The following is a 26,872-nucleotide window of genomic DNA, read 5'->3' as shown; positions in this document are numbered from 1 at the left end:
CTGTTGGTATTTTTAAACAATTTCTGGTAAAAAAAAAATTAAGAAGAAAAAAAAAAGAAGATGTTTGCTAATTGAATAATTGGATTGAGAGACGGACAACTGCATCTAAAACAAGAGAGTTAGGCCGGGGGAGGAGGACGAGGTCCGGGTATAAAGAGTGATGTCAACAGTCAGAGACTACACTCTGACCACCGAACACATACAAGGAGTTTGAACATCAGTAGTGCGCTGATACCTTTAGGAAAAGGTAAGACATCTTCATCCTTTTTGCTTCGTCTGGTTTGAATCTCGAATTCATGCTGACAAAAACTGTAATGTAGCTGAAAGAAGTTGGTAAATGCTTTCCTTTATATATGTAGCCCTCCAGTTTGAAATTGGGACATCTGTGTTCATGGGTAGAGTGAACTGTTATTTTTATTTATTTATTTATTTGATTTAAATATATATATATATATCAGCTTTCATATTGCAGATAGATTGTAGCTTCCATCAATGTAATTGTCTGCATCACTTCCAATCCCCCATATATATTTTGCTAATATATATATATACATAGATACACATACATACACACATATACATACACATATAAAAACATACATATACACATACATGCATACACATACATACATATACATACATATATATATAATGCTTAGGCCTCTACTTCCAGATTATGCATACTAAATACATTTTATGGACACAGTTTATTTTACAATAGTTTTATTTTGTTTGTTTTTACACCTGTCCTTCTTTCTACCCTCAACCTCTCCCATCTATTTCTGATGTCCATCCGGTTTGATTTGCCATTTTTTTTCAAACTGTGCTCTTTCACAAAAGTTCTTAACCCATTTACGTTTTACGGACACAGTATGTTTTCCATGAATTATCTTGTTATTATTTGTTGTTATTAGTCCCAACCTTCAGCTCCATTCAACCCCTCCCATCTATCTCTTAACACCATCCATATTCAACTGTGCTGTGATGTTTCACAAAAGTTGTTTCTACATATTGCAATTGAAAATCATTTTTTTTGCTAAAAGTATTATTATATTATTGATCGATTGGCTATGGCTTTTCAAGTCACCCAGTAGTGCTATCTGCAGGGTTAGCTCCAGGTAATTATTGCAATTCTTCAGCCATTCCTGAACCTGTGACCGAAAACAAGCTACATACGGACAGTACCAGAACAAATGATCTAATGATTCTCTGACTTCTCAGCAAAATCTGCAAAGCTGAAAGTGAACTGTTGCCCTTAATTGAATATTACACGCTCCACAATTATGAGCCTCAAATGTTATGTTCGAAAACACTCGTGTCTAGCCTGTTAATACTTGTCAGTCTGATTTAGTAGGGGATAGTAAAAGGTATTAGGTGAATTACTTGGTAAGGATTATTTTGGTCATTCAGGTCAATGATGGAAAAGCAGCGTAGCATCCTTCCTGTAGTTGCATAACGTTTGCAACACTCAGGCTTATAACTACTCTGTCTCATTGATTGATATCTGACACTGGAAATGCAGGTGTGATCAATCTCCGTCAGCCTCCTGGTATTGTCCGCCATTTGTAGGAGAAATGTGCTACTATTCCATTGTGGAAAATATCTCTCTTATGAAGACAGCTGACTGCTGACAATCCAGTCCAGTCTTAACCTCATGTAGACTACTGAAATATAGTCAACTACTCCCTGTATATGGTGCACTGTCTCTGCATCACTCTCCAAATGCAACTCGAGAAGGGCACTCTCCATGGTCCTGATCTCATCAATTGATTGAATACCGGGCTGGATTTTGAGACCCGGAGCCATGGACAGCACCATTCTTGAGTATAGAAAGTGATGCAGTACCAAATTACAAACACGAGAAATGATAATGCCCACTGGGCACACAATGGTTGAATCAACGTTGTTTCCACATCATTTTAACGAAATTACGTTGAACCAACATTGATTTGACGTCTGTGGCCCAGTTTGTACACTCTTAGAACAAAAAGGTGCGATCTCGAAACTTAAAGGGTTCTTCGGCGTTCCCCATAGGAGAACCTTTTGAAGAACCCTTTTTGTTTGCAGGCAGAAGCCTTTTGTTTGCAGGTAGAACCCTTTTGCAACCCTTTTGGGTTCCATGTAGAGCCCTTTGTACAGAGGGTTCTACCTGGAACCAAAAAGGGTTCTACTTGGATCCAAAAAAGGGTTCTCCTATGGGGACAGTCAAAGAACCCTTTTGGAACCCTTTTTTCTAAGTGTGTAGTGACTAGTTGACTAAAACCAGTGGAGGAAAGTGAAGACCATCCCCCTCAGTGAACTTAATTAAATTAAAAAAGAGAAACATAGATAAAACTATAGTAAATATATTCACATCACTAAACCATGTCACAAAACCTAGGAGGCTCATGGTTCTCGCTTCTGTCCTCCTCTGGGTACATTGGGTATATAAACCTAGGAGGCTCATGGTTCTCACCCCCTTCCATATATAGTTCTCGCTTCTGTCCTCCTCTAGGTACATTGACTTCAATGCAAAACCTGGGAGGCTCATGGTTCTCACCCCCTTCTATAGACTTACACAGTAATTATGACAACTTCCGGAGGACGTCCCCCAACCTATCAGAGCTCTTGCAACATGAACTGACATGTTGTCCACCTAATCAAAATAGCAGGGAATGAATCTAGTACTGAAAGCGTAAGCTACAACTAGCTAGCACTGTGGTGCAGAAAATGTGGTGAGTAGTTGACTCAAAGAGAGAGAAAGACAATAGTTGAACAGTTATGAACAAATTCAATTCTTCCAAAATGAAGGAGAAGCAAAAGAGAGAGAGAGAGAGATATTGGTTGTAATTTTTATTTATTTTTTACTTTCACTTAGCTAGAGAATGCAGTTAGCTAATTTAGCCTACTCAAACACAAACAGAGAGGGTTGCTATGTTAGCTAGCTGGCTATGGCTATCCAACACTGGAACTCTTCCAAGTGAAGGTAAGCTTTTGGTTTTATTAATGTATTGCCACTGGGGCCCACCGGAGTCACTGCTAAACTGCTTTCTGACTGTACACTGTACTGCATGATTGTAGCTAGTGGGTTTACTAACGCGTTAGTTCTAGTAGCTATGTTGACTATGACGTGACAACGATGTAGGCTGTGTGTAGCGGTTATAGCGGTCATGATATGAAGGTTTAGCTTGGAAAGTTTTTTTTGCCTGGTCAAAGACAGCTGATGTGTTGTGTACTGAAGTCCACAAGTGAAGGGAAAAGCTGAGAGGAGGAGAGTGCGTAGATAGTTTGCGAGAAATAATTATATATACAACGAGCAAAGTGATCATGCTGTTTTTATGTGGCTGCTATGAAAGTGAACTGTGTTTGCGTGTGATCAGGGGTGTATTTATTCCACTGGTTCTGTTGAAAAACATTTCTTAAAAGAAAGCAAACAGAACGAAACAGGGATAAAAATACAGAAATTCGTCTCATAGAAATTCACATTTGCTACTGTTGGACTAATGATGACTCCCTAGATCAGCTAGATGCAGGCAAGAGTGTGCAAGGCGGTGTTGAATAACACCTTGATTATTCAAAAGGATCTATGTTGTAAACCTTCATTCATAGACTAGGTTGTAGCAACCTCATGATGGCTACAGGGGAAATCAGAGCATCATGTAGTAGCCTAAACCTATCGATGTTACATTGAGCTGGGTGAATGGAATAGGAATGACAGTCATCCAATATGCTGTAATAGAAATAAGGCCATGCTAATCCTCCCTCATCGTAAACGGCACCGACCGCCGCTGGCTAAAACTTATTCTTCAATTCGACTAAAATGAGATTCTTCTTATTCTTCTTTTCACGCCTCTTATGTGTATTGATACTGTAATGATCTCATGTCATTATCTTCATCTATCTGCTGTAAATCTTTCAGGAAAATAAGACATCTTGTGACCTTGTGAATGCTTTTTTGGGGGGGGGGGGGGACTTTGGTCAATGTGTGGAATCCATCAGGGACGTGAGGATGAAAACCGTCCTTTTAGATTGACTTTGAGCCGTGACAAGAATAGTGTGACGTAAGAATACGCTACCGTGTAATTCCTGCCCGGGTACTTTGAGGTTTTGTCCAGGTTTCCTGTGCAGTCTATTGGATGAGATTTGTTGATAGCAGCAGTGCGAAAAGATAATCCCCAGCCAAGATTTGGCTAAAGGTAACTCACAGTGATGCTGTAATCTCATTCCACCAGATTAGCCATCCGCCTTTCCCTGGCCCTCGACACTGACGGAGCATCCTTCCATCTCATTGCTGGAATAGGGTTATTCCTGATTGTGATCTACATTCACCTTTTTGTCGTGGCATTTTTATAAAGTCACACATTGTACATGTTTTTTTGTTTGTTTTTGTCTTCCACAGAAATATACCTGAAGTTGCTGTAGAATGGCTAAGTGAGTCAAACCTTTTCTATTAGGGGGTAGCAACACTCTGTGTTTCATACCTTTCTATTGCATGTAGGCCTATCTGATATAAACTTACTTGCTGGTATACTTTAAATGGAGCAGAATAGGAAACGGTCTCTAACAAATATGGCAAGCAATACTTTTAAGAGCTCAGAGGACTGCTGACTGCAACCGGAGAAAGCTCACACCAGAAATAACTTGGCTCCTATCCAACACTGAGCACATGCATATTAATAACACGAAGTGTTACCGTTTGCAAATGATTTTTCTGATTGTCAGAGGCATTAGGCTTACCTCAGACTTTTCATCTCTCATAAGAAAAACTCCATAGAGCAGTGTTTCTTCCAAAGGTTTTAATGACATTGATGCCATAAGGTGCTAATCAAAGTCAATGAATAGGTTTCCCCTGAGGGATTATGAAAGGAGAGCTCCATTCAGTTCAACAGTATTGGAGAGAGAGGCAGGCAAGGCTGCAGCTTTGACTTGAGCATCTGTGAATACCCCAAGCACTATGTGATGAATGGTCACTCATGCAGGGTGGCTTACAGCCCAAGTCCAATCCACTCGGTTCGGTAAAACTACACCCAAGGGTTAATTCCTCAGCTCTGCTCTTGTAAGACGACATATGACCATGACTTATGGTCCGACAAACACATATACAAACTCAGGATTGGGAAACATTTTGGACAAAACATGTCAGTTATCATCATTTAGTATAAATGATGTGTTTAATCAGGTTGTGTCGTCATTAGTTGCACACCTGCACACATTTGATGAACTGTTGATTTGACCATTTGTCTTTCTCACTACTTGGAATGAACTTTGTGTGTTTTATCCATTCAGAATGTGCCACTATACAGTGGAACACTTGGAATGCTGCTGAGTTTGACTGTTTCCTTTCTCTTTGATCTTTGCTAAGGTTATACAAGAAAACCTCTGGGAATGGCACAGTAAGTGAAAACCTTTTCTCGTCTCTCTAATAATACTTGCCCCCATGGAAATAGAGACCATCACCGATTTGTGACGAACGTGAAAGAGCTCCAGTTACATTCTGTGTTGACATTTTCTTCTTCTTCCTTTCTTCAGCTTACCCTTTACCTGGGAAAGAGAGACTATGTCGACCATGTTCAGAATGTGGACCCTATCGGTAAGTCTTACTTTTAGACTTCGCACTTATGTTTCGTATCCAGTTTCGATATTTGTGTTGAGGGGCAAATCTCTCAAATCTCTACCCATCGTTGTTACAGAGGGAGTGGTGAAAATTGATTCTGCAGGCCTTGCAGGCAGGAAAGGTACACTTTCTTTTACAATACTATTTTTTTTACAGAGAAGTTGCTCATGTTAGCAATTCTGCGGAATGATAACACTCTGGTTCATGTTTATCCTGTTCTCTCCAGTGTTTGTGAAGCTGGCGTGTGCCTTCCATTATGGCCGCGAGGACCTGGATGTCATTGGACTGTCCTTTAGGAAAGACATCTGGGTCAAGCACATCCAGTTGTACCCTGATGCTGGCCACAAACCCAACCTCACTCCCATGCACGTTTGCCTGCTCAAGAAGGCAGGAGAGCAGGGCCATGCCTTCACTTTCGATATTGCCACAAACCTTCCCTGCTCTGTCACACTCCAGCCAGGACCAGAAAATGCTGGAAAGGTAGGCCCTTGCCTTGATAATAGTTTTCTTTCTTTTTTTACCCCAGATAGATAGAATTCCATGATTCATTATATTTACATTGACCTTTTGTGTACACCTAGGCTTGCGGTGTGGACTTTGAAGTCAAGACGTACATTGCAACTGAGGCAGACCCCGAAGAGAAACTTGATAGGAAGTGAGTGGCTATCCAAATCTTTGTGTTGTTTATTGAAATATTTCACACACATTAGAGATTCTCAACATGTTAAAACCAATTGTTTCTTTCTGACCTTTTTTCTTCTCTGCCTCCCTGTCTCCCTCCCTTCTTCACTTTGCTCATTTCCCCCTCCGTCTTTGTAGAGACACTGCCCGCATGACCGTCCGTAAGATCCAGTTTGCCCCAGACGCGACTGGTGCTCCTGGGCCCAAGGCTGACATCTGCAAGAGCTTCATGATGTCTGACAAGCCTGTCCACCTACAGGCCTCTCTGGAGAAGGAGGTGAGTTACACAGAAGGCCTCGCTGGATTCTACAGCGCATCTACTGTAGCAACTTTATTGGAACACATAATATAAAGGGGATGCAGACATTAGACAATTTTGCCTTCTTATTGATCTACTATCAGATCTACTATCATGGAGATCCGATCGACGTCAACATCAAAGTCAAAAATGAAACCTCCAGAACAGTGACAAAAATCAAAATCATAGGTAGGTCTATCACCACTGACTCTGAATGTTAGAACTAAAATGCTCTACTTCATTTGGTAACGGGGGTCTCTTTCCTTCAGTTGAGCAGACTACAGACGTGGTTCTCTACTCCGCAGACAAATACACCAAAACCGTACTTTCTCAAGACTTTGGGTGAGTAGACAGAAACCCACCCTCAGGCTATGTCCCTCTCCTCCTCGTCTTCTATGGAGGGCACTTCCCCTGATGCTCTGGGTCCTAACATCTCCGACCTTCTCTTACAGAGAGACAATAGATCCCAATAGCAGATTCGATAAATCCCTTGCCATCACCCCCCTACTGGCTGAAAACAAGAAGAAGCGCGGTCTGGCGCTGGACGGCAGACTGAAGGACGAGGACACGAACCTGGCCTCCAACACTATGTGAGTGGCAGCCATTAATATTATCACATTCAGATCTAGACTGGAACAACCTGAGTCCATTTCTCACCGTCTTCTCCTTTCCCCCAATTAGTATTAGAGCCGGTATGGATAAGGAAGTGTTGGGAATCTTGGTCTCCTACAAAATCAAGGTCAACTTGATGGTGTCTTCAGGAGGGTAAGGCATAAAATATGATTATTCTTTGCTTGTAAGCCAATGTCATGCTTTCCATTGAATTGGAGGAAAATAACACGTTCTAATCTACTATGTTCTTTACCCCCATTCAGCTTGTTGGGAGGTCTCACAGCCAGTGACATACAGGTGGAGCTCCCGCTGATTCTCATGCATCCCAAACCCCAAGGTGAACTGACAGTATGACCGAATAAATAATAGGATTTGCCATATCTAATAAACTCTATCCAAGTAGAGCTGATGTGCTGAGGGTGTACTGTCTCTCTCTCTACTCATTCAGAGTTGCTGCTAATGTACCCATTCTACTCTTTCCCCTTCTACCATAATGAACCCTATTACACGAACAGAAGTGTGAGTATAAAATGATAGAACACAATAAACAAGCATGTATTAGTAGCACACACCACAGTATTCAGCTTAAAGTGTTGTTTTTTGAATTGCCTTATGAGTTTGGGTTGTTCTCATGTTTCCCCCCACCCAGAGTAGAAACCTCTAAGGGTGAAGGTGAGCTTCTATCCGACAGACTTGTAGACCCTACTCTACTGTAGACATACCTTTGATGTGAAGTGCCTGTTCATTGATGGGCTGTTGAACTCTGGTCTTTATAGAGGCCAGGCTTTGCCCTGGATAGAATTAGCAGGAAGGCAGGCACCCACGGTTGTATTTCAATTAAGTAAAAAAAAAAAAACACAAAAAAAAAACTGTTGATTACTCAGATGATCCTGTGACTAAATCGAATCCTTGTAATCATGGCGTTACTTCAGGACCAGAGTTCACTGCCTCAGTTCACATGCTGTCCTTCACTGTAGTCGTCTGGGACAGTCACCAAGCGGCGATACTGATTGTATATGTTTTGTGAATCCCCAGAAGGGAAGTCACGCTTGAGGTTGAGTAAATTCCCTCAGCAGTAGAGAAAAGAAAGAGGGACTGCAAAGACGAATGGAGCGACGCCGTTGACAGCTGCTCAGATTGAGACTGACGAACAAACCAACGTAGAAACAGGAGCACCTCATAAGAAGAACCATCCATCAAATACACGACATTGATTTATTTTGCTATTACAGACATGTCTTCAGTTGTGGTTTTGTGAGCTTGTACTGTATGTTGATACCCAGTCATGCATATGAATCATATCGCTTTACCATTCACTCTGTACTTCTCACATAAATCCATGGGGGGGGGGGGGGGGTCAACGATCACATCCAACCAGTGGCGACGTGTCATTCAGGGCAGGTGGGGCCGTTTTGAACCATTTTTTTTGTTTGCCTGTTGTGCATGTTATTTTGGCATTCATACGTGTCACATATCAGTTTGCAAATAATGTAAAACATGGTCTCTTTTTTTGCTTTCTTGAGTAAGGCAGCTCCAAAATGCAGGTGTTTCAGCCTAGCTCAGTGCTTTCTGTGGTGGTGGTGGGGCAGCCAGCGGAAGATATGGAGCATAGGATTTGTTCTCTAGTTGCGCTGTGATTGCCTCAGTGTTCTGTCACTCATGGGAACACTATGTCACTGAAAAATCTACGGGTGGAGCTTGAAAATTCAATCCCCTTGAGTGCTGCCATAGACTTACAATAGAAGTGCCCATCCAAGAAGGCTCAAGGTCATTGGCCACAGATAAAATGACGTTAAATCACGTTATATCTACCTTAGCTTTGATTGGACTGATCCTGTCAACATCATACTTTCAAAATCTTAGCTCGCAAGCTAGACAAGCAGTCATCATCATGCATCAAGTCGGTAATCTACTGCCAAATCCTTTTCAATCCTTGTCATACGAAGAGAAATTACAGATAAAACGCATCGGTGCTCATCGGCCATTGGACATTACACAACAAGTTGGAAATCGCAAATTCAACAATGAGTGCTCACTGCAGCCCCGGGTTCGATCCCAGGTTGTGTCACAGCCGGCTGTGCCCGGGAGACCCATGAGGCGGCACACAATTGGCCAAGCGTCATCCGGGTTAGGGGAGGGTTTGATTGGCAGCAATGTCCTTGTCTCATCGTGCTGTAGCAACTCCTTGTGGTGGGCCGGGTGCCTGCAAGCTGACTTCGGTCATCAGTTTGACAGTGTTTCCTCCGACACATTGGTGCGGCTTGCTTCCGAGTTAAGTGAGCAGTGTTTCAAGAAGCAGTGCGGCTTGGCTCTCAACATTCGCCAAGTCCGTAGGGGAGTTACAGCGATAAGACAAGATCGTAACTACCAATTGGATATCACGAAAAAAGGGGGTAACGCCATGGGCAAGAAAAGTTTGAATACATTGGCCATGCTGTCAATCCAGCATGAATTCTGCAGAATTCAAAACAACTGGAAACTTGGAACTGGGAAATCTCAGACTTCAGTGAATTCAAGACGACTGGGAACTCGGATAAAACTAGCTCTGACTGGGAAATACAGAAAATCATTTTGAACGGTCATTCAACTCGGAATTCCAAGTTGGGATTTCGGGCCTCTTTCTAGAGCCCACAAGAAGGACCGCTGCGCCACCTTCCTGTTCAAGTGAGCACAGCACAACAAGGTGAGTCCAAAAATGTATTGTATGCTGCTGCATAAATTATGTGATAAGCCAGGGAGATATGTATACTGTAGCCAAGAAAGTAATATTAAGTGTACAGTATGTTTTTTAGTAAGCTGGTAGTTGCCCATGTGCCTCACCCTAAAAATGTGGTCCCTTTCCTCCCTCATAACTTAGCCTACTGTTCTGACTTGATGGTGCACATGTAGCCTATAGCCTTTTTTAGAGAAATGTCACCATCGAATATTGTAAGAGCTTTCATTGTCTGCTTATATGCCCCCTTTATTTATCCTGCGGTTCTGACTTGGTGTACAGGGATAATACTGTAAGAATTATGTCACTGTACATTTGCTAAACAAATAGTTATATTGTTTTTTGAAAAGGCAGTAAATGAGGCTGAATTACCTGTTTTGTTGTCAGACAAACCTCCACTGATAGCCAGGTGTAACGGTGGTAAGGATTCACTCCATAGTGCTGATAAGAAAGCTCTGCTTTATGTACTCCATAAAAGTTTGTGGCCACTATTTGTCATCGATATAGTGCAATGAATGTATTGTTTAGTGTTGTGTTGTGTAATGGCTTTGCTTGCATGCATAATTATATATACAGTATTTTTGCCCCACCAAGATTGACATGCTAAAATCTCCACTGCATCCAACATACAGGGGGTTTATTGGTTTGTCAATAAAATCCTACTCATAAACTACTCCAACCGACAGGGAGTCCGGTAGTTTATCATGTTCAAAGAATTGAGTTTTTCTGTGAGATGTATGTATGTATGTATGTACGTATGTTTTTGGCTGATAAGTAATTGAACCAAATAAAAACACCACATATACTTCTAAGATTGCTTTTTCAGCCATTCATTGCAGTGCATTTAGGTGAGATGTCCATGGCGCTGAACTGGCATCGGGTAATGAGGGGTCTTCATAGCAATAAATGTTTTATGGTGTTCTCTAACATACACCAGGCACATGTCCAGCAAACCATGTCATTTTTTTCAATACTTTACTACAATAAAAAATATTTAAATACTATCATAAGTACTCACCCCCCTTGGATTTTTTGGTCGATGATCTACACAAAAAAACTCCATAATGTCAAAGTGAAAAGAACATTATGTAAATGTGTACAAATAACTGAAATGTCTTGATTTTTCACTGAGTCTAAAAATCATTACGAACACCTGCCCATTCCATGACATAGACTGACCTGGTGAATCCAGCTGAAAGCTATGATCCCTTATTGATGTCACTTAAATCAGTGTAAATGAAGGGGAGGAGAAGTGTATTTGTGCCACTCAGAGGGTGAATGGGCAAGGCAAAATATTTAAATGCCTTTGAACGGGGTATGGTAGTAGGTGCCAGGCGCACCAGTTTGTGTCAAGAACTGCAAGGTGTGTTTTTCACTCTCAATAGTTTCCCTTGTGTATAAGGAATGGTCCACCACCTAAAGGACATCCAGCCAACCTGACACAACTGTGGCAATCATTGGATTCAACATGGACCAGTGTCCCTGTGGAACGCTTTCGAGGACAGATTCAACCACAAAGACGAGGGAGCCTTCCCAATGCCTCAAAAAGAAGGGCACCAATTGGTAGATGGGTATAAAAAAAATTAAAAAAGCAGACACTGAATATTCCTTTAAGCATGGGAAAGTTATGAACTGGCTTTAGATGGTGTATTAATACATCCAGTCTCTACTCAATGCAAAGATACAGGCTTCCAATTCCTTCCTAACTGAGTTGCCGGAGAGGAAATAAACCCCTCAGGGATTTCACCATAAGGCCAATGGTGATTTTAAAACAGTTACGGAGTTTAATGGCTGCTATTGTTTTTGTGTCACATAAAATGAAGTAGAATTGCGTGAAATGTGTTTATAAAATACCAAATGTTTTCAGTGCAAAGAAAGAAGAAACATATGTAATACGTCATAGCCTATAGACTCGGCTATACGTGCTCAGACATGCATTGAACGTTATTTTTTTGCGAACGGTGATTGAGTTATATTATTAAGCTAAATTATGACTATCCAATCTACTCGTCACCTTATAAATATAGGCTCTTACATAAGTCTCCAAATGCGATGATGAATGGAATGCTTTATTTATAAAGGTGCATTTTTATTGTCAAAATGTTCTTCCCCAAACTTGAAACTCAAGCGCGGCCTATGAGCTGACCAGGTTCCCAGGTGTCTCCCTGTCTCCCTGTGTCTCAGGCAGTGCAGGAGCTTCCTGGTGGAGGAGAAAATGATAGTGAGAGTGATCCTGAAGGGTGCTGTGGAGTCTTATCAGGCTATCTGTACCTGCTGGCCCTCCTCGGCATCTCAGCAGGCGACGCCAGCGCCATTCTCTGCTGTAGCCAGGCCTTCATCTTCCTACTCTCCTGGATCGGTCTCAATGACCACTTAAAATCAAATCAAATCACATTTTATTGGTCACATACACATGTTTAGCATATGTTATTACGGGTGTAACGAAATCCTTGTAATTATTATATTTTTTTTAAATTGTGGGTGTAAGCAGTGGCGAATTTAGGTATAGGCGACATGGGCAGGCGCCCCGGGCCGCATAATAATAAAATAACTAAAAAAAACTATTCGGAATGGTTACATTTGAGCGATCGGTTTCCTATCGCTCATTTGCACGTCATGTCAATGATATCATGTCACCATGGGGGACTGTGGGTCAATTAACCTCGTCAGAGTGGGCGCCCTGATTCTAGTTTGTGAGCTAGGCAGGCTACTGCCTGGGTTCGCCCAGGAAGCCATACAGGCTAGAACCTCCGCTGGGTGTAAGGACATCAAAGCTTCCATTCAATTCGCAAAGGTATATATTTCCCTTCACACCTCGGGTGCATTCAGTTTGACAGAACGGTGTTCAACGTTTACTTCAATGGAAATGGTACTGTACTGAAAGACCAGTTGAAGAACAGCCAATTAGAGCACACTGGAAGAAGTTAAGCAACACTAAAGCTACATTTTAAAAACATATAGTTTACTTAACTGAAGTTACTTTGAAAAACTACTTTGTGATAAAATAATCATATCTAAATCTTAAATATCATTGAACAAATCATTCTGGAGTCAGATGTTAAAATAATGTTTAATTTAGCCTATTAAACACAAAAACTAAGTATCTAGTGAGAATTGGGAAGGACTGATGCTGAAAAAATAAAGGAAATTCTTGCCTACTTCCTATTTTATTTTTGCAAAAGAAGTAGTGTGCAGTTCCCGTTGCTAGCTACACTGCTACATGGCAAAAAAAGTTATGAACTACTGAAAACACTACCTACTGTAAATTTCAATTTAGTTCAACTTCCAACAAGCTACAGCAAAATGTAGTTGAACTACGTGATTATGGTGGCCCAAAGGGCGATTGTGTATGGTGTGCTGCAGGAGATTGCAATGGATAATGATCACACCCTTATTGATCAGGCCACACCCACCCACCACAAATACCTCAAAAGCTGCACAGTAATGGAAAACTGTAATTTATACGGTAATTTTGTAAAACATTTTACTGCAGCATACTGTAAATTATGGTGCATTGTGGGAAAATGTTGTGGCCAGGGAAAGAATTGCTGTTTGTTGAATGGTACTGTATGTCCATCCCACAGAATACAGTACCGTACTGTATTTTTGGAGCTAGTTCCACCCATTAGTGAGAGTGCTGTACCAATTTAACTGGTATGTGGTTGATATTGATATTCATTGATATTCTGTCATGTGTAAGCACATCACCGGGCAGCCAATCTGTTTTCACAAATCCCATGTATACTGAACAAAAATATAAACGCAACATGTAAAGTGTTGATCCCACAAAAAGCTTATTACTCTCAAATGTTGTGCACAATTTTGTTCACATCCCCCCTAGTGAGCATTTCTCCTTTGCCAAGATTATCCATCCATCTGACAGGTGTGGCATATCATTACACAAGTACAACTTGTGCTTCGGACAATAAAAGGCCACTCTAAAATGTGCAGTTTTGTCACACAACACAATGCCACAGATGTGTGCAATTGGCATGCTGACTGCAGGAATGACCACCAGACTTGTTATCAGATAATTGAATGTTAATTTCTCTACCATAAGCCGCCTCCAACATCGTTTTAGAAAATTTGGCAGTACACGGAACCAGGCCAACCCAGGACCTCCACATACAGCTTCTTCACCTGCGGGATCATCTGAGACCAGCTACCTGGACAGCTAATGAAACTGTGGTTTTGCACAACCAAAGAATTTCTGTATAAACTGTCAGAAACAGTCTCAAGGAAGCTCATCTGCATGCTCGTTGTCCTCACCAGGGCCTGACCTGACTACAATTCGACGTCGTAACCAACTTCAAGGGCAAATGCTCACCTTTGATAGCCACTGGCACACTGGAGTAGTGCGCTCTTCACGGATGAATCCCGGTTTCAACTGTACTTGGCAGATGGCAGACGTGTTGGCCAGCAGTTTGCTGATGTCAAGTCAACATTGTGAACAGAATGCCACATGGTGGAGGTGGAGTTATCGTATAGGCATGCATAAGCTACGGACAACGAACATAATTGCATTTTATCGATGGCCATTTGAAAACACAAAGATACCGTGACAAGATCCTGAGGCCCATTTCTGTGCCATTCATCCCCCGCCATCACCTCATGTTTCAGCATGATAATGCACAGCCCCATGCTGCAAGGATCTGTACACAATACCTGGAAGCTAAAAATATCCCAGTTCTTCCATACTCATCTGACATGTGGGCCGGCCATTGAGCATGTTTGGGATGCTCTGGATCGACGCGTACGACAGCGTGTTCCAGTTCCCGACAATATCCAGATACTTTGCAAAGCCATTGTGCTTCGGATGCCAGCAGCATACCACCCTGCATACCACTGCAGGCTTGCTTCTGAAGCTAAGCAGGGTTGGTCCTGGTCAGTCCCTGGATGGGAGACCAGATGCTGCTGGAAGTGGTGTTGGAGGGCCAGTAGGAGGCACTCTTTCCTCTGGTCTAAAAAAAAATATCCCAATGCCCCAGGGCAGTGATTGGGGACACTGCCCTGTGTAGGGTGCCGTCTTTCGGATGGGACGTTAAACGGGTGTCCTGACTCTCTGAGGTCATTAAAGATCCCATGGCACTTATCGTAAGAGTAGGGGTGTTAACCCCGGTGTCCTGGCTAAATTCCCAATCTGGCCCTCAAACCATCATGGTCACCTAATAATCCCCAGTTTACAATTGGCTCATTCATCCCCCTCCTCTCCCCTGTAACTATTCCCCAGGTCGTTGCTGCAAATGAGAATGTGTTCTCAGTCAACTTACCTGGTAAAATAACGTTAAAATAAAAAATAAAATAAAATTGAAGAGGAGTGGGACAACTTTCCACAGGCCACAATCAACAGCCTGATCAATTCTATGCGAAGGAGATGTGTCGCCATGCATGAGAGAAATGGTGGTCACACCAGATACGGACTGGTTTTCTGATCCTCACCTCTACCCTTTTTTTAAGGTATCTGTGACCAATAGATGCGTATCTGTATTAAAAGTTATATGAAATCCATAGATTAGGGCCTAAATCATTTGTTTCAATTTACTGATTTCCTTATATGAACTGTAACTCAGGAAAATCTTAGAAATTGTTGCATGTTGCGTTTATATTTTTGTTCAGTGTAATTACAGTAAAATACTGTGAAAACCCCAATCCCTTCAATTAAATTACTTAATCCATTCATTCATTACGATAACAGTAGCATTTACTTTTTTACAGTACAACAGGGTCAATGTATTGTAATGTGCGTCATTACACAGTACTTGTTTTGATACTGTATTTAGATTACAGTAGGTGTACTGCAAAATGAAATACAGTAACTTCAAGCCAACCCCTTTGCAGTGTGTTAAAACAGTCCGAAAATGAAAGTGCCAATATTTGAGGGTTCTGAACAATAGAAAATGATCGAGGACTATTGTACTGTATCTGTCCCATTGTGGCGTCTGTGAGCGCGCAGCAACGCCATTGAGACCATCTCCATTTTTGGCCACTTTGAGTCCTCTAACTATCTCTATGTTCTGAACACCTCCTTAGTGGTGTGGTCATATCTAGATGGGATACAGCTTTGGTGATATAGATTTTTTTCCCTAACCCTAACCCTTTCCCTAACGTTAACCTTATTATTCTAACCTGCTACGCTAAATCTCCTAACCAGCTGCGTAAGTTCTCCTAACTAATCACAGGAGTGGTTCTGGGAGTAGGCTCAGCTTCAACCACAGCCCTCTCTCTACAAGGTCATCGCCTGACTCATCTATGGACACGACTTCTTCCTGTTCAGAACAGGAAAATCTTAACTGTTGTGGTGGGAAGACATATTCATGTGTTCGTTGTTTTCAGGTGTCGTTTAGAAAGTGAGTGGGAGAGATGCAGCCGGGTGCGGCAAGTGTTTTGCTGTCCTATGTGGGGATATGCAGCTGTGTATGTGCTGCTCTACCTCACACATGTGGAGTACTGGCCTCTAACCCACTACATCCTCGGGGACACATTGCGTGTGAAGGCCTCCCTGCTCCTCTGTAACACTCCACCGCTCATTTCTGTCCAGATATTAAATTAGCAAATGTTTCAATCGTATTCCTCCCCTCTCATCATCAGCTTTTAATGTGCTGGTGAATCTATGAAGTGTGCTTGCCTACCCCACCCTTATTTCTCTTGGAATGTTACCAAGTATCCCAGCTAATACAGGTACAGAATAATTAGATGTATCTGTTTAAATAAAACCCCAATAATAAATCAAGAGAAACAATGGTGTCATGAGAGATCTTCATACATGTTTTCCTGAGGTCATTGTTGGCATCTCAAACAGCATTCCACTATGCCTGATCTCTACTGTATCTCTGCAGCGTTGGATTTCTATGTCGCTGCAGCCCCACAGCTCAGCCGGGTCAGAGTGGCTGCAGCAGCTATCATCGTGATGGGCTACCTCTTACTGCTGCTCCCAGGAAACTGGGATGACAGTGTTGTCCACTGGATAGAGGGTTTGTAGCAAGGAGGATGACAAGAGGACAGCGTGGTTGAAGATGATGGAGGAGCAAATGCAAAGCCCAAGCGCAAACTAGCAGGCATTTCTGCCCTAACTTGATGCTTTGGTTGTACAGGGCAAAGCTTGGTGTCAAAAGTCTCTCGAAATGAACAACAAACATTCAATGCATTGTCTTGTGTCTTTAAGAGCTGAAGTGCCAGATGGCCATATGTTACAACATTGTGGAGAGTGGATTATGTGTTTCTAGATACCGTCAAATAAAAAAAATCGGTATTTCTCTATGCAGAAAATGAAATGCATGTTCTATTTTACTTATTTGATTTTTCTTATCTCTATGGCGGTAGCTTCAGTTTCTGAGCTGGCTGTATTCTTCCAGCACGAAAGGTGGCGGTAGCGGAGCTCAACCGTTACACCTTAAGTTAAGTCAGTGCACGCATGTGTACAACGTTTTTTTGGGGGAAGAAACGGCGTGCAGCAACCAGGCATAGCAGTGGAATTATGGCACTGAATGCAGGTAAATAAGACAACTTATTTTCTTAAATACTCATGTTTTACTTTGGTTGGCGTTCTCACAAGTTTATTTTGCTAATTGTCTTTCAGAATGCCAGACTCCGACGTTTTTGGGAATGAAAGTTTAGCCTGAAAGCCCACTTTGACAGCTAGCATGGTTAGCTTAGCCAGCTAACGTTAGCTAGTTGGCTAATTAACTTGCCAGCTAGGTGTTTTGGTCTACCGGTGTCTCCAGTTCAGTTAGCACAAACTGACGTCGCGTGATACTTGCTTGCTAACCATCTAGTTAACTCACTTATCTAAAGTTATCAGCCGCTAACATTATCTGGGTTAACTGAAATCGACTATCTACTGTCAGTTTGATAAGCTAACTAATTTAGCTAGCTGCGTGATGAGCAAGCCAGCCGGTACTACTGTAACGTTAGGTGCTTTTAGTAACGCGGGTGTATTGCACAAAAACAGTCCGCATGAAGCCAGAAGTTAAATACAATTCCGTTTCAACTTAGCTACTGTGTCGGTGGAGGGAATTTGAGACATTATCAAAAGGGTGGTATTATTAAGCAGACGTTCCAAACGTGGGTCTGTTGTAGACCCAATTCCTCTCTGCTTACCGCTGCTCTAGAGGCGTCACTACGATTTTAGGCTGTATCACAACTGGCGGTGATTGGGAGTTCTATAGGGCGGCGCACAATTGGCTCAGCGTCGTCCGGGTTTGGTCGGTGTAGGCCGTCATTGTAAATAATAACTTGTTCTTAACTGACTTGCCTAGTTAAATAAAAAAAACGAATGTCAATATAATTGAAAGCAATTCTAGTGTATGCAAATACACACACGTTTCTAAAAACAGCTAGCCAGCCAGCTGTGTCCAAATGACTGAGTTCTGGTTGCTTTAATGTCGGTTTACTCCTCTCATCCACCATGGTTGCCCTGTCAGATGATGATGACTTTGAGTGGACACCCCCTTCAGAATCTGAGATGAAGGTTATTCATGCTCAGCGGGAACGACAGGACAAGATAAGCAAGCTCATGGGCGCCTACCTCCTCAAGGGCTACAAGATGTTAGGAGAATGCTGTGAGCAATGTGGGGTGAGTGGGGGATAATCCAGACCAACCCAGTTAATATATTTGCTACTTGTTAGCCAACATTAGATATAGTGAGATCTATAGCTAAATATATTTATTATGTTATGTTAAAGAGATTGATTGATCTTGTCTCTGGAGGTTTTAGTCAGCATCTAAGTAGCTTTACTAATAAGGGGTATGACATTAGGTCTTGTGTTGAAGAATTTGTGTTTTGTGCCTCCAGACGATTCTCCTTCAGGACAAGCAGAAGAAGAACTACTGTGTTGCATGTCAGGAGCTGGACTCTGACGTAGACAAGGACAACCCAGGTAAGAGTCTGTGCAGGGTTAGGATAATTTCTGTTATGAGAAGGCGAAAGAGTTGCTTGACGACTCATCCTGAATTGAATTCCACTGCTCTGTTGATCGCTCCATACATTGTCATCCTAGAAGTAGTTTGTGCTGATGTCAAAATGAGAGGCGTTGCTCTGGCCCAAACCATCGGTTTCTGGGTCCAATCAGAACAGTCAATGTGTTAGCATTCTACAAGACGTCCGTGGGGAAAGCAAATCGTGGAGAAGTAACGCCATTGGGCATGGCGTTTGGCCGGAGCGATGTGAATGGGTAGTAAGGCTAGGAAAGGAATTTCCTTACCTAACGCTGGGCCCTGATTATGAGTCATAACTTATGACTTGGTTTGCAACTAAACTTTCTTCTCCTTTCATATCCTTCTCTTCCCTCTTTTGTCTTACTCTCCTCTCACACTCAGCTCTGAATGCCCAAGCTGCCCTGTCACAGGTCCGAGAGAGACAGCTGGCCTCTCAGCCTGTCACTCAGGCCAATGAAGCACCCTCCAGCGACACCCCCCTCTCCATCACTGGGCAGCCCAGACCAGAGCACTGTGAGGGGGCTGCGTCAGGACTGAGAGGACCCCTACCTCCACCAGCCAACCCCTCCCCTGCATCCACCGTGACCCCCAGCTTCCTCCCTCCGTCCACCCCCTCCATCCAGCCAGTCCAGGTGCCAGCCCCACTAGTAGCCCCTGCACCTCACCCAGCCCTATCCAGTGCTGAGGAAGTAGTGCTGCACAAGCTGCGGTGGGCCACACAGGAGCTCCAGCACTCAGCCTCAGTAGAGGCCAGTATCCAGCTGTGCAGCTTGATCCGCAGCTGTGCAGATTCACTGCGCAGCCTGAAAGAGCTTCACCAATCATGAGACTGAACTGATGGCAATTCAAAAAAAAAAAAAGATGAAAAAAAAAGCAATAAGGCAACACACTCTCACTCACTCACATAAGCAACACCGGAAGTTATAGCAGCTTGTTTCCCTTGCAATGGTTTTTGTGACAAGTTGAAGCTGCTTTGCCTCTGCCGGTTAAGGTTATTATAATAAACTTGGACAACTGTCTGCGTATGCATACTTTGCATTTTGAGGGCCTGACCTGTAGTTATATTTTGTTTATACTTTGCTGTTACTTTTTATTTGCAGTCTTCTCTGTGGATGCAGGGTAAAGTTGACACAAACTTGCATGATGACAATGGGCACCGCTGAGTGGTCGAACATCTTGAGCTAAATATAGTTGAATGGTGTTTGACTGGTTGGTATTAATGTATGTCAATTGTTTATAAAATCAGAATTTATCCACGTTATTCATACTTTCTCTGTGGTTATTATTCATTTTAAAACAATTTCCCATGTAATGTAATTGTATAGCATTGTAGATACAGTAGCAATCTATACTAGATGAAATACTTAATATTCTGTACTGTAGTGAGAGTTTCCTGACGTGTTGAAGCAGCTGGGATGTTTTTGATAAGGACAGTAGTTTTTAGTGTCATAGTTATAACTTTTAAGGGTCACTTATGTAGTAGGCTATTGGGTGAATTTCAGTTTGTATAATTGGAAAAAATGGAATAGAGTAGAATTTGAGGTAAAGGAGCTATATTCAGTATTTATGAATAGCAATATTTTGGGAGTTTTCATAGTGGTTTTTGTCTTAATGTATAAAGGCATTTAGAAATGGGTAAAGGTGCAGAATTTGGTATTGCTAGGATTAAATCAAACACTGGCATCAACATAGGATAGTTTAGTTCCTCAGCGTTATTGTTCCTAAGGACATCCTACTACTGTTTCCTCTATCCCCAAATATAGTGAGTGATTTTGACAGCGGTGAAGCGCCTCGCTGCGATGAAGTGGGATGGGGCGGGGATATATCGAGGGGCGAGGTTGTCAGTTGAGACAAAGGAAAGCGTTGTGGAGTAAAAAAACAAGGAAACGAGGAATAAATTAATCTTGCTAACAGCTTTTTTTTAAAACATACGATATTAATGTTTTCATGGTCAAAGTCATTTTTCATCCACACAACGATGGACGCTGTGTGCACGGCGCCGCTATTGTACTATTGAGGACTCGTTGGAATTACAATATTAGGCGTGAAGGTGAACCGAGTTTTTTTTTTATTGAAACGATGTTGCGGTATACCTATTCCCTCTTTACATATGCGACATATTCTGTTGTAACTAAACGCTCATTATCGGTAGAAGTAAAACGCTGATCTGAGGCAATCAACGAAGACTAATTTGAAATCACATACGTGATAGTGTTCTTCCATTATTGAATTCAAAATTTTCTTTATGATTTAATATTTCTGGCAGTTATATTATGCTATATGATTAAACGCGCGGCAAGGTGTTTTCTTTTTCAAAAATACATTTGATAAAGAGGTAGAAAAAAATGAATGGGTTCCAGTCCAGTCCTCCTGAATGTCCAGGGAGCGTCTCTTCAATCGAAGGACTACCCCCTTTGCCAAAAGGCCTCAGCGGCATCCTGAACTCCAGTGGTGGCTCATGGAGAGACATCGAAAAAGTATACAGTAAACGGACACGCATTCAGGCCGATATCAGCAAGTCTAGAGTGAGCAACTCTCTTGGCCTCAGCAAGCCTCAAAGTCTGGATGCAGCGCTCGCTGTGCTGCGCAAAGAAATGGTATGAGGAAAGCTATTTCTGATAGTAATTTGTCTTCAGGGTCTTAGCTATATATGAGGACACCGTTATTTTTTTAACCGGACCTCAGTCGGGGTATCAATTTATTGTAGCATAGTAGAATACACAAGATTAAATTGGTTACGTATCAGCAGTTTTCCTCTTGTTATATGTCACTCAATTAGCCCATGTCAGTCATTTACATAGATTTGTAAATTGGTCTAGTTAGTGTAAAGTTGTAACGTTAATAATCATGACCGAATTACCCACCAGTGCAACTGATTTAAAGTTTCCTTAACTTAAAATCAGTTGCACAAAACATTTTATGTGAATTTCCCCCTTAAATTAAGTGAAATGGTAAGGGTGGCCATGAGGCCCATTAACTGCTTCATTCAATATGAATATCAATGTAAACAGCATTTGTGGAGGTGAATGGGTCTTTCATCTGTTCCGGTTACAAAAGGAAAACATCAACCAGCTAGCTAACGTTACTTAGCTAGCTTAACAATGGAAGGTGCACAATCCATGGTTACAAAGCTAGCTAGCTAGTCTGTAAACTAACTTGAAATAGAAAAGTAATATAAAAAAGTAGCTACAAGAAATGTGGTTTATTATCCTGCCTTGATTGTAGAAGTTCTATTTTGCTATCTCACAAAATAAAAAGCCATCTCTTCCAGGAGGCATTTAATCAGTGTACCAGGCTGTCTCCATGGTAACCAGATACTCTTTCTGCCATACATGCCTTCAAACTACTGTAAAACCCCTTAAGTATGCCATCACCAGCCGGCTTCCACCCAGGTACACAACCCAGCACCTTAGAGGCTGCTGTCCTATATACATAGACTTGGAGTCACCGGCCACTTTAATAATGTTTACATACGGCTTTACTCATCTCATTTAGCTTTTGTATATACTGTATTCTATTCTACTGTGTTTGAGCAATATCGGAGTGGCAATGACTAAATCTAATATTTATATATTTCTTATTCCATTCTTTTACTTTTAGATTTGTGTGCGTTGTTGTGAATTGTTAGATATTAGTGCATTGTTGGAGCTAGGAACACAAGCATTTCACTACACCCGGAATAACATCTGCTAAAAATGTGTATGTGACCAATAAAATTTGATTTGACTTAAGGTAATATTTTAGGGTCTCTATTCAACGCCCTTAAACAATTCCCTTCGGTAAGGTAAAGTTATTCCTTAATAAACCCTATAGATGTTTTATGCAACCTGACCTTGACCTCCAGGGGGCACCCATTGAATTTGTTCGTCACTGACTCAGAGATCATATTAACATGGAAAAATGTGTAGAATTGTACTAAATTATCTGTAAAACTGCACACACAAAAAAGTAATGTAAAGCAAACATATTTGTTTAGCTTTTGTTAATAAAATACTTTTTCTACTAACATAGGTCCCGCTGTATGTAATAAATTATAGTTTTTAATACTAGTGCTGAGTAAATGTGAGTTAATGTGTAGTGGTTAATTGTATAGCTAATAGGCTATGTGTTTGTAGATCGGCTGAGGTTAAAGGCGATGAAGCCCTTTATCTATTTCCTCAGAGTCAGATGAACTCTTGGATACTATTTTATGTCTCTATGTGAAGGAAGTTGTTAACTAGCCTTAGCACAATGACGAAGTCTATGGAAACTGCTAGCATGCTAGTAGATACCATAGACTTCCAGTAATTGCGCTAAGGCTAGTTAACAACTTCCTTCACGCAGAGACATAAAATAGTATCCAAGTGTTCATCTGACTCTGAGGAAGTAGATAAAGTGCTTCATGGCCAACATCCTGAGGTATCCCTTTAATGAAGCTACAGCTACCAATGTGATAATGGCTGGGGTAGTTTTTGCTGTTGTCCAAATAGCATTTGAGTTTTAACATTTTATAGAAATTAATGAATGCGATTTAACTATCTTAAAATGTCATACCCCCACTTTCGGACCTCACTAAAACTCAGACCCTGGCTACAGCCCTGTTTGTCATATACAGTGACTGTTCCATTTGTCACTGATGCTTTTTCTTTTGATATTGTAAGCAAATACATCGCATTTCAAACACAATTATTCTAGAAAACTACTAGAAGTATTATGCAATATTCCATTTCCAAATGGAATCATAGCTGCTTCTACACAATTTACAAAGTGGCTATAGTTCATGTATGAGATGATTGTCACAAGTATCTGTTCCTGTTGTCTGTCCTAGGTGGGCCTGAGGCAGTTGGACATGTCTCTGCTCTGTCAGCTGTGGTCTCTCTATGAGTCTATCCAGGAGTACAAAGGAGCCTTCCAGGACATCTCGTCCTCTCTGCTTTCAGAGAGCACCTTCACTACAGAAAATGGTTACTCTGAGGAAGAGGAGGATGACGAAGAGGAGGACAACGATGTTGACAATGTACCTAGGGATCCACCTGGCACTTCACTGTCTCTCCAGCCAACTCAAAACTCTCGTGACCAATGGATCAAAGAGTCTTTCCACATTCCCTTATAAACGTACAAATCTTTTTCTCAATATTTACATGATATTATCTGTTCCCTGTTCTGTATAGCCTTTATATTATTTATTATACTGGTAACCACCTAGGTTATTGGCAGCAGGACATATTCAAACTGGCACCATTCTGATCTGAACTGTCTTCATCACACAAGGAGCTGACATTTTCTACGACAACCTTGTAATTATACAATTTATATTCAAAAGACCTTTCTAATATATTTGGACTGATTGTGCCCATCTTTAAAAGAAAAGCCATACAGTATTTCAGATACCTGATGAATTGGAGGCATTTGAATTTGGTGTCATTTGTTACCTACGATTGGATGTAAGTACACAATGCCTACAATTAATTGAACATATTTTATTGGTATCCAATCACACTTATTGATACATTTGAAGATTGTATAAGTGGCAGTGTCTGATGTCAAAGGTTTAGGATTGTAAATGCCTTGTAATTTGCTCCTACAATTTTAAGATTGAATGTAATCTTAGACACGTAGCCACATACACACAAGCCTGTATTACTCGTTTTTTGTTTGTTGTGTATGTGCAGTTTATATAATGAACTTTTTTTTTTTAAATATTCGCCCCAAAATAAAAATGCAATGCTAACATATGTCTCATTACTATCTCATAACTCTACTTCATTGGCCGGGGTAATGGGTCAAGCTCAACTGTAATGTATTGGTTTGGAAAGGGTTGTTGACTTACTCTAACCACTAGATGGCAACATTTGTTGTGCCTGAGAAATGTCAGCTTTTGGTCCATTCTGCTATTGCAAACCTGAAATATTGTGCTTCCCAAAATTAAGCCAGAAAGACCTTCAGCTTCAGAAACTGTGCTATAGTTCATGTTTTTCAGGCTCATGGCAAAGTATGCAACTTGTTTCTAACTATGCCAAACTACTACGTCTCACAGAAGGCAAAAACGTTTCCTAGTATTATATGTGGATACAGTTGGTTAACTTATGTTCAGTGGCTGTGCTGTTGCATGCTTTGGTTCAGTAGATCACTACTCTCCCACTGTCTGGCCAGTATAAACAAACCATTCCAGCCACACACAGTCTTATTAGGTAATGATCCTTGTTCTCTTCCTGGGGGAGAAGGAGGAGGAGCCCAGAACACAGGCGCTGGAAAACATTCAAATAGATGTACAAATACCATCATCAGGCATTCATTACTACAGAATTAACCCTGAACATCTAATAGTTCTACTTCTTGAGTGGTTGAAAGATCATTTGAATAAAACATTTCAAAAGTCATGTTTCAACTTGAAACACCCTTTACATGTGGGGTAAATTAAGGTGAATTAAAGGGATACAACCAGGGCATCCCAGGTAACTTATCTTGCCATCATATTTAGTGTAAAACATAAACATTGCCGCAGTGACTTTCAAAGTTGTATGGTAACGCATCTCTATTTTTATCAAGGTCAACATCAAGCAATATAGCGTTGGCCTACCAGTAGGCTAGGCCTATTGTTGTCTCCACATAGTTCCTTCCATTTTCTAGCACACGTCCATATACATTACACAGACATTATGCCAGCATAATGGAATAATATCTGTAATCACAGTGTTATAAGTATATTAGTACACATGCAGTCAGATAGTACTTGCTACTATTAATTTGGATTCTATCTTCAAAGAAAACATGCAAAAGGTCAGAGGCAAGTACTGTGCTCAACTGCACATAGTAACTTGTGACAGGGTAATTACAGGAATAGATTAAAACTATACCTTTAAGCAAGCTACTTTACAGATCCACTAACCACCAGGAAATGACTAACTGAAAACAGGAAGCCCCCTACATCCCTCAGACATCCATCGTTATTTTCCTCATAGCCACAGTGCAAGGCCACAATATTCCACCCTTTGTTTTATATTTTTGTAATAACAATCTTTGATATCTTATTGCCATTGGTGATCAGTTCCCATTTCATTGTACTACTCATATAGCAACAGAACGTTAAAACAGGGGTGAGTGCTTTTACATTCCTTTTAGAAATTCCCATGTATTTCTATAAATAGGCCACAGATGCTATGGATATTGTTAGATACAACAAGGGGCCTGTCTGAGGACCCTTTTTAGTCTGGTTGGCCATTTTAGTCTGGTTGGACATAAATGACCAGTATCACCCAGTTTTAATAACCTACTTTTAATGGTTTTGTCTGGGAAATCTACATGCAAATAACTTCAGATCTCAATTTCCTCTTGGGGTTTGCTCTTAAAGGGTGCAAATGTCAGTGGCCTTATGTCTCTCAGACACTGATTAATAGTGAAGTGTTTACTACCTGAGTCACAGTAAATGACATGTTAAGTCATGACTTGCACATCCGAGAACAAGGTGGATTGAGTTAGGAAAATCTCAGCTCTAGCCAGCTCTCTACTTCACTGATCTCAGCCCTGAATACTGTAAAAAAAAAAAAAAAAATCCCTTTGTTAAATAATGAAGAGTTTTGAACATACTTGGGCACAGTAAAACTCCTAACATCAACAGAATGCCTTGATCTTTTAGAGCCTGGGACCGTGCCTCCTGTCTCTGTCAGTGTTGTTATTAGACTGTATTGCAAAGTGGAAAGGAGAGGTAGGCCTACACATAAGCTGCTGCTGGTATAGGGATTCTAGTCCAATGATGATTCTAGGTCACTGATGAATCACACTCCTCTATCCCCAGCTGCCTCTGTCCATCCATCCCTCCTCTCCTTCCTAAAAATATACTCCACACAGCAAGGGAAAATCCCTATGCAAGGCTACTCCTAATACGCATGGTAGGCCAGGACATATTTCCTAATGGAAACTCCTGCATTATCTTATTGTACAATGTGTCTTGACCCAAACTGAATCACAAACCTTTTAGAGAAGTAAGGAAATGAAATGCTATTCCTAAAATGTAAATAAGCGAATAAGGATAAAAGTGTCAATTAGGCAAGAGCACTTTAC

At 41.3% G+C, this 26,872-nt stretch overlaps 3 protein-coding genes and 1 pseudogene across 3 annotated transcripts; all 4 read left to right on the top strand.

Moving 5' to 3' along the window:
• Positions 1-5,364: 5,364 nt before the first annotated feature.
• On the top strand, positions 5,365-7,674 carry LOC129867878 (arrestin-C-like). Its single transcript, XM_055941349.1, has 11 exons — positions 5,365-5,372; positions 5,427-5,569; positions 5,670-5,714; positions 5,820-6,073; positions 6,175-6,248; positions 6,413-6,551; positions 6,677-6,761; positions 6,842-6,914; positions 7,025-7,162; positions 7,254-7,337; positions 7,448-7,674. Exons 1-11 carry the CDS (start codon positions 5,365-5,367, stop codon positions 7,536-7,538), a joined length of 1,134 nt encoding a protein of 377 aa, XP_055797324.1. The 3' UTR covers positions 7,539-7,674.
• Positions 7,675-16,072: 8,398 nt separating this feature from the next.
• Positions 16,073-16,972, top strand: LOC129867877 (putative thiamine transporter SLC35F3; annotated as a pseudogene).
• A 301-nt stretch (positions 16,973-17,273) lies between these two features.
• LOC129869069 (protein ZNRD2-like) lies at positions 17,274-20,093 on the top strand. The gene is made up of 4 exons (XM_055943547.1): positions 17,274-17,387; positions 18,318-18,469; positions 18,690-18,774; positions 19,214-20,093. The coding sequence occupies exons 1-4, from the start codon at positions 17,309-17,311 to the stop codon at positions 19,657-19,659; spliced, it is 762 nt and encodes a 253-aa protein (XP_055799522.1). The 5' UTR covers positions 17,274-17,308; the 3' UTR covers positions 19,660-20,093.
• A 107-nt stretch (positions 20,094-20,200) lies between these two features.
• fam89b (family with sequence similarity 89 member B) lies at positions 20,201-24,502 on the top strand. Its single transcript, XM_055943548.1, has 2 exons — positions 20,201-21,429; positions 23,640-24,502. The coding sequence occupies exons 1-2, from the start codon at positions 21,178-21,180 to the stop codon at positions 23,922-23,924; spliced, it is 537 nt and encodes a 178-aa protein (XP_055799523.1). The 5' UTR covers positions 20,201-21,177; the 3' UTR covers positions 23,925-24,502.
• The last annotated feature ends 2,370 nt before the right edge of the window (positions 24,503-26,872 follow it).

The sequence above is a fragment of the Salvelinus fontinalis genome, chromosome 13 (assembly GCF_029448725.1).
Source record: "Salvelinus fontinalis isolate EN_2023a chromosome 13, ASM2944872v1, whole genome shotgun sequence".
In the NCBI taxonomy this organism is placed as follows: Eukaryota; Metazoa; Chordata; class Actinopteri; order Salmoniformes; family Salmonidae; genus Salvelinus; species Salvelinus fontinalis.
This window is presented reverse-complemented; position numbering and strand designations above follow the sequence as displayed.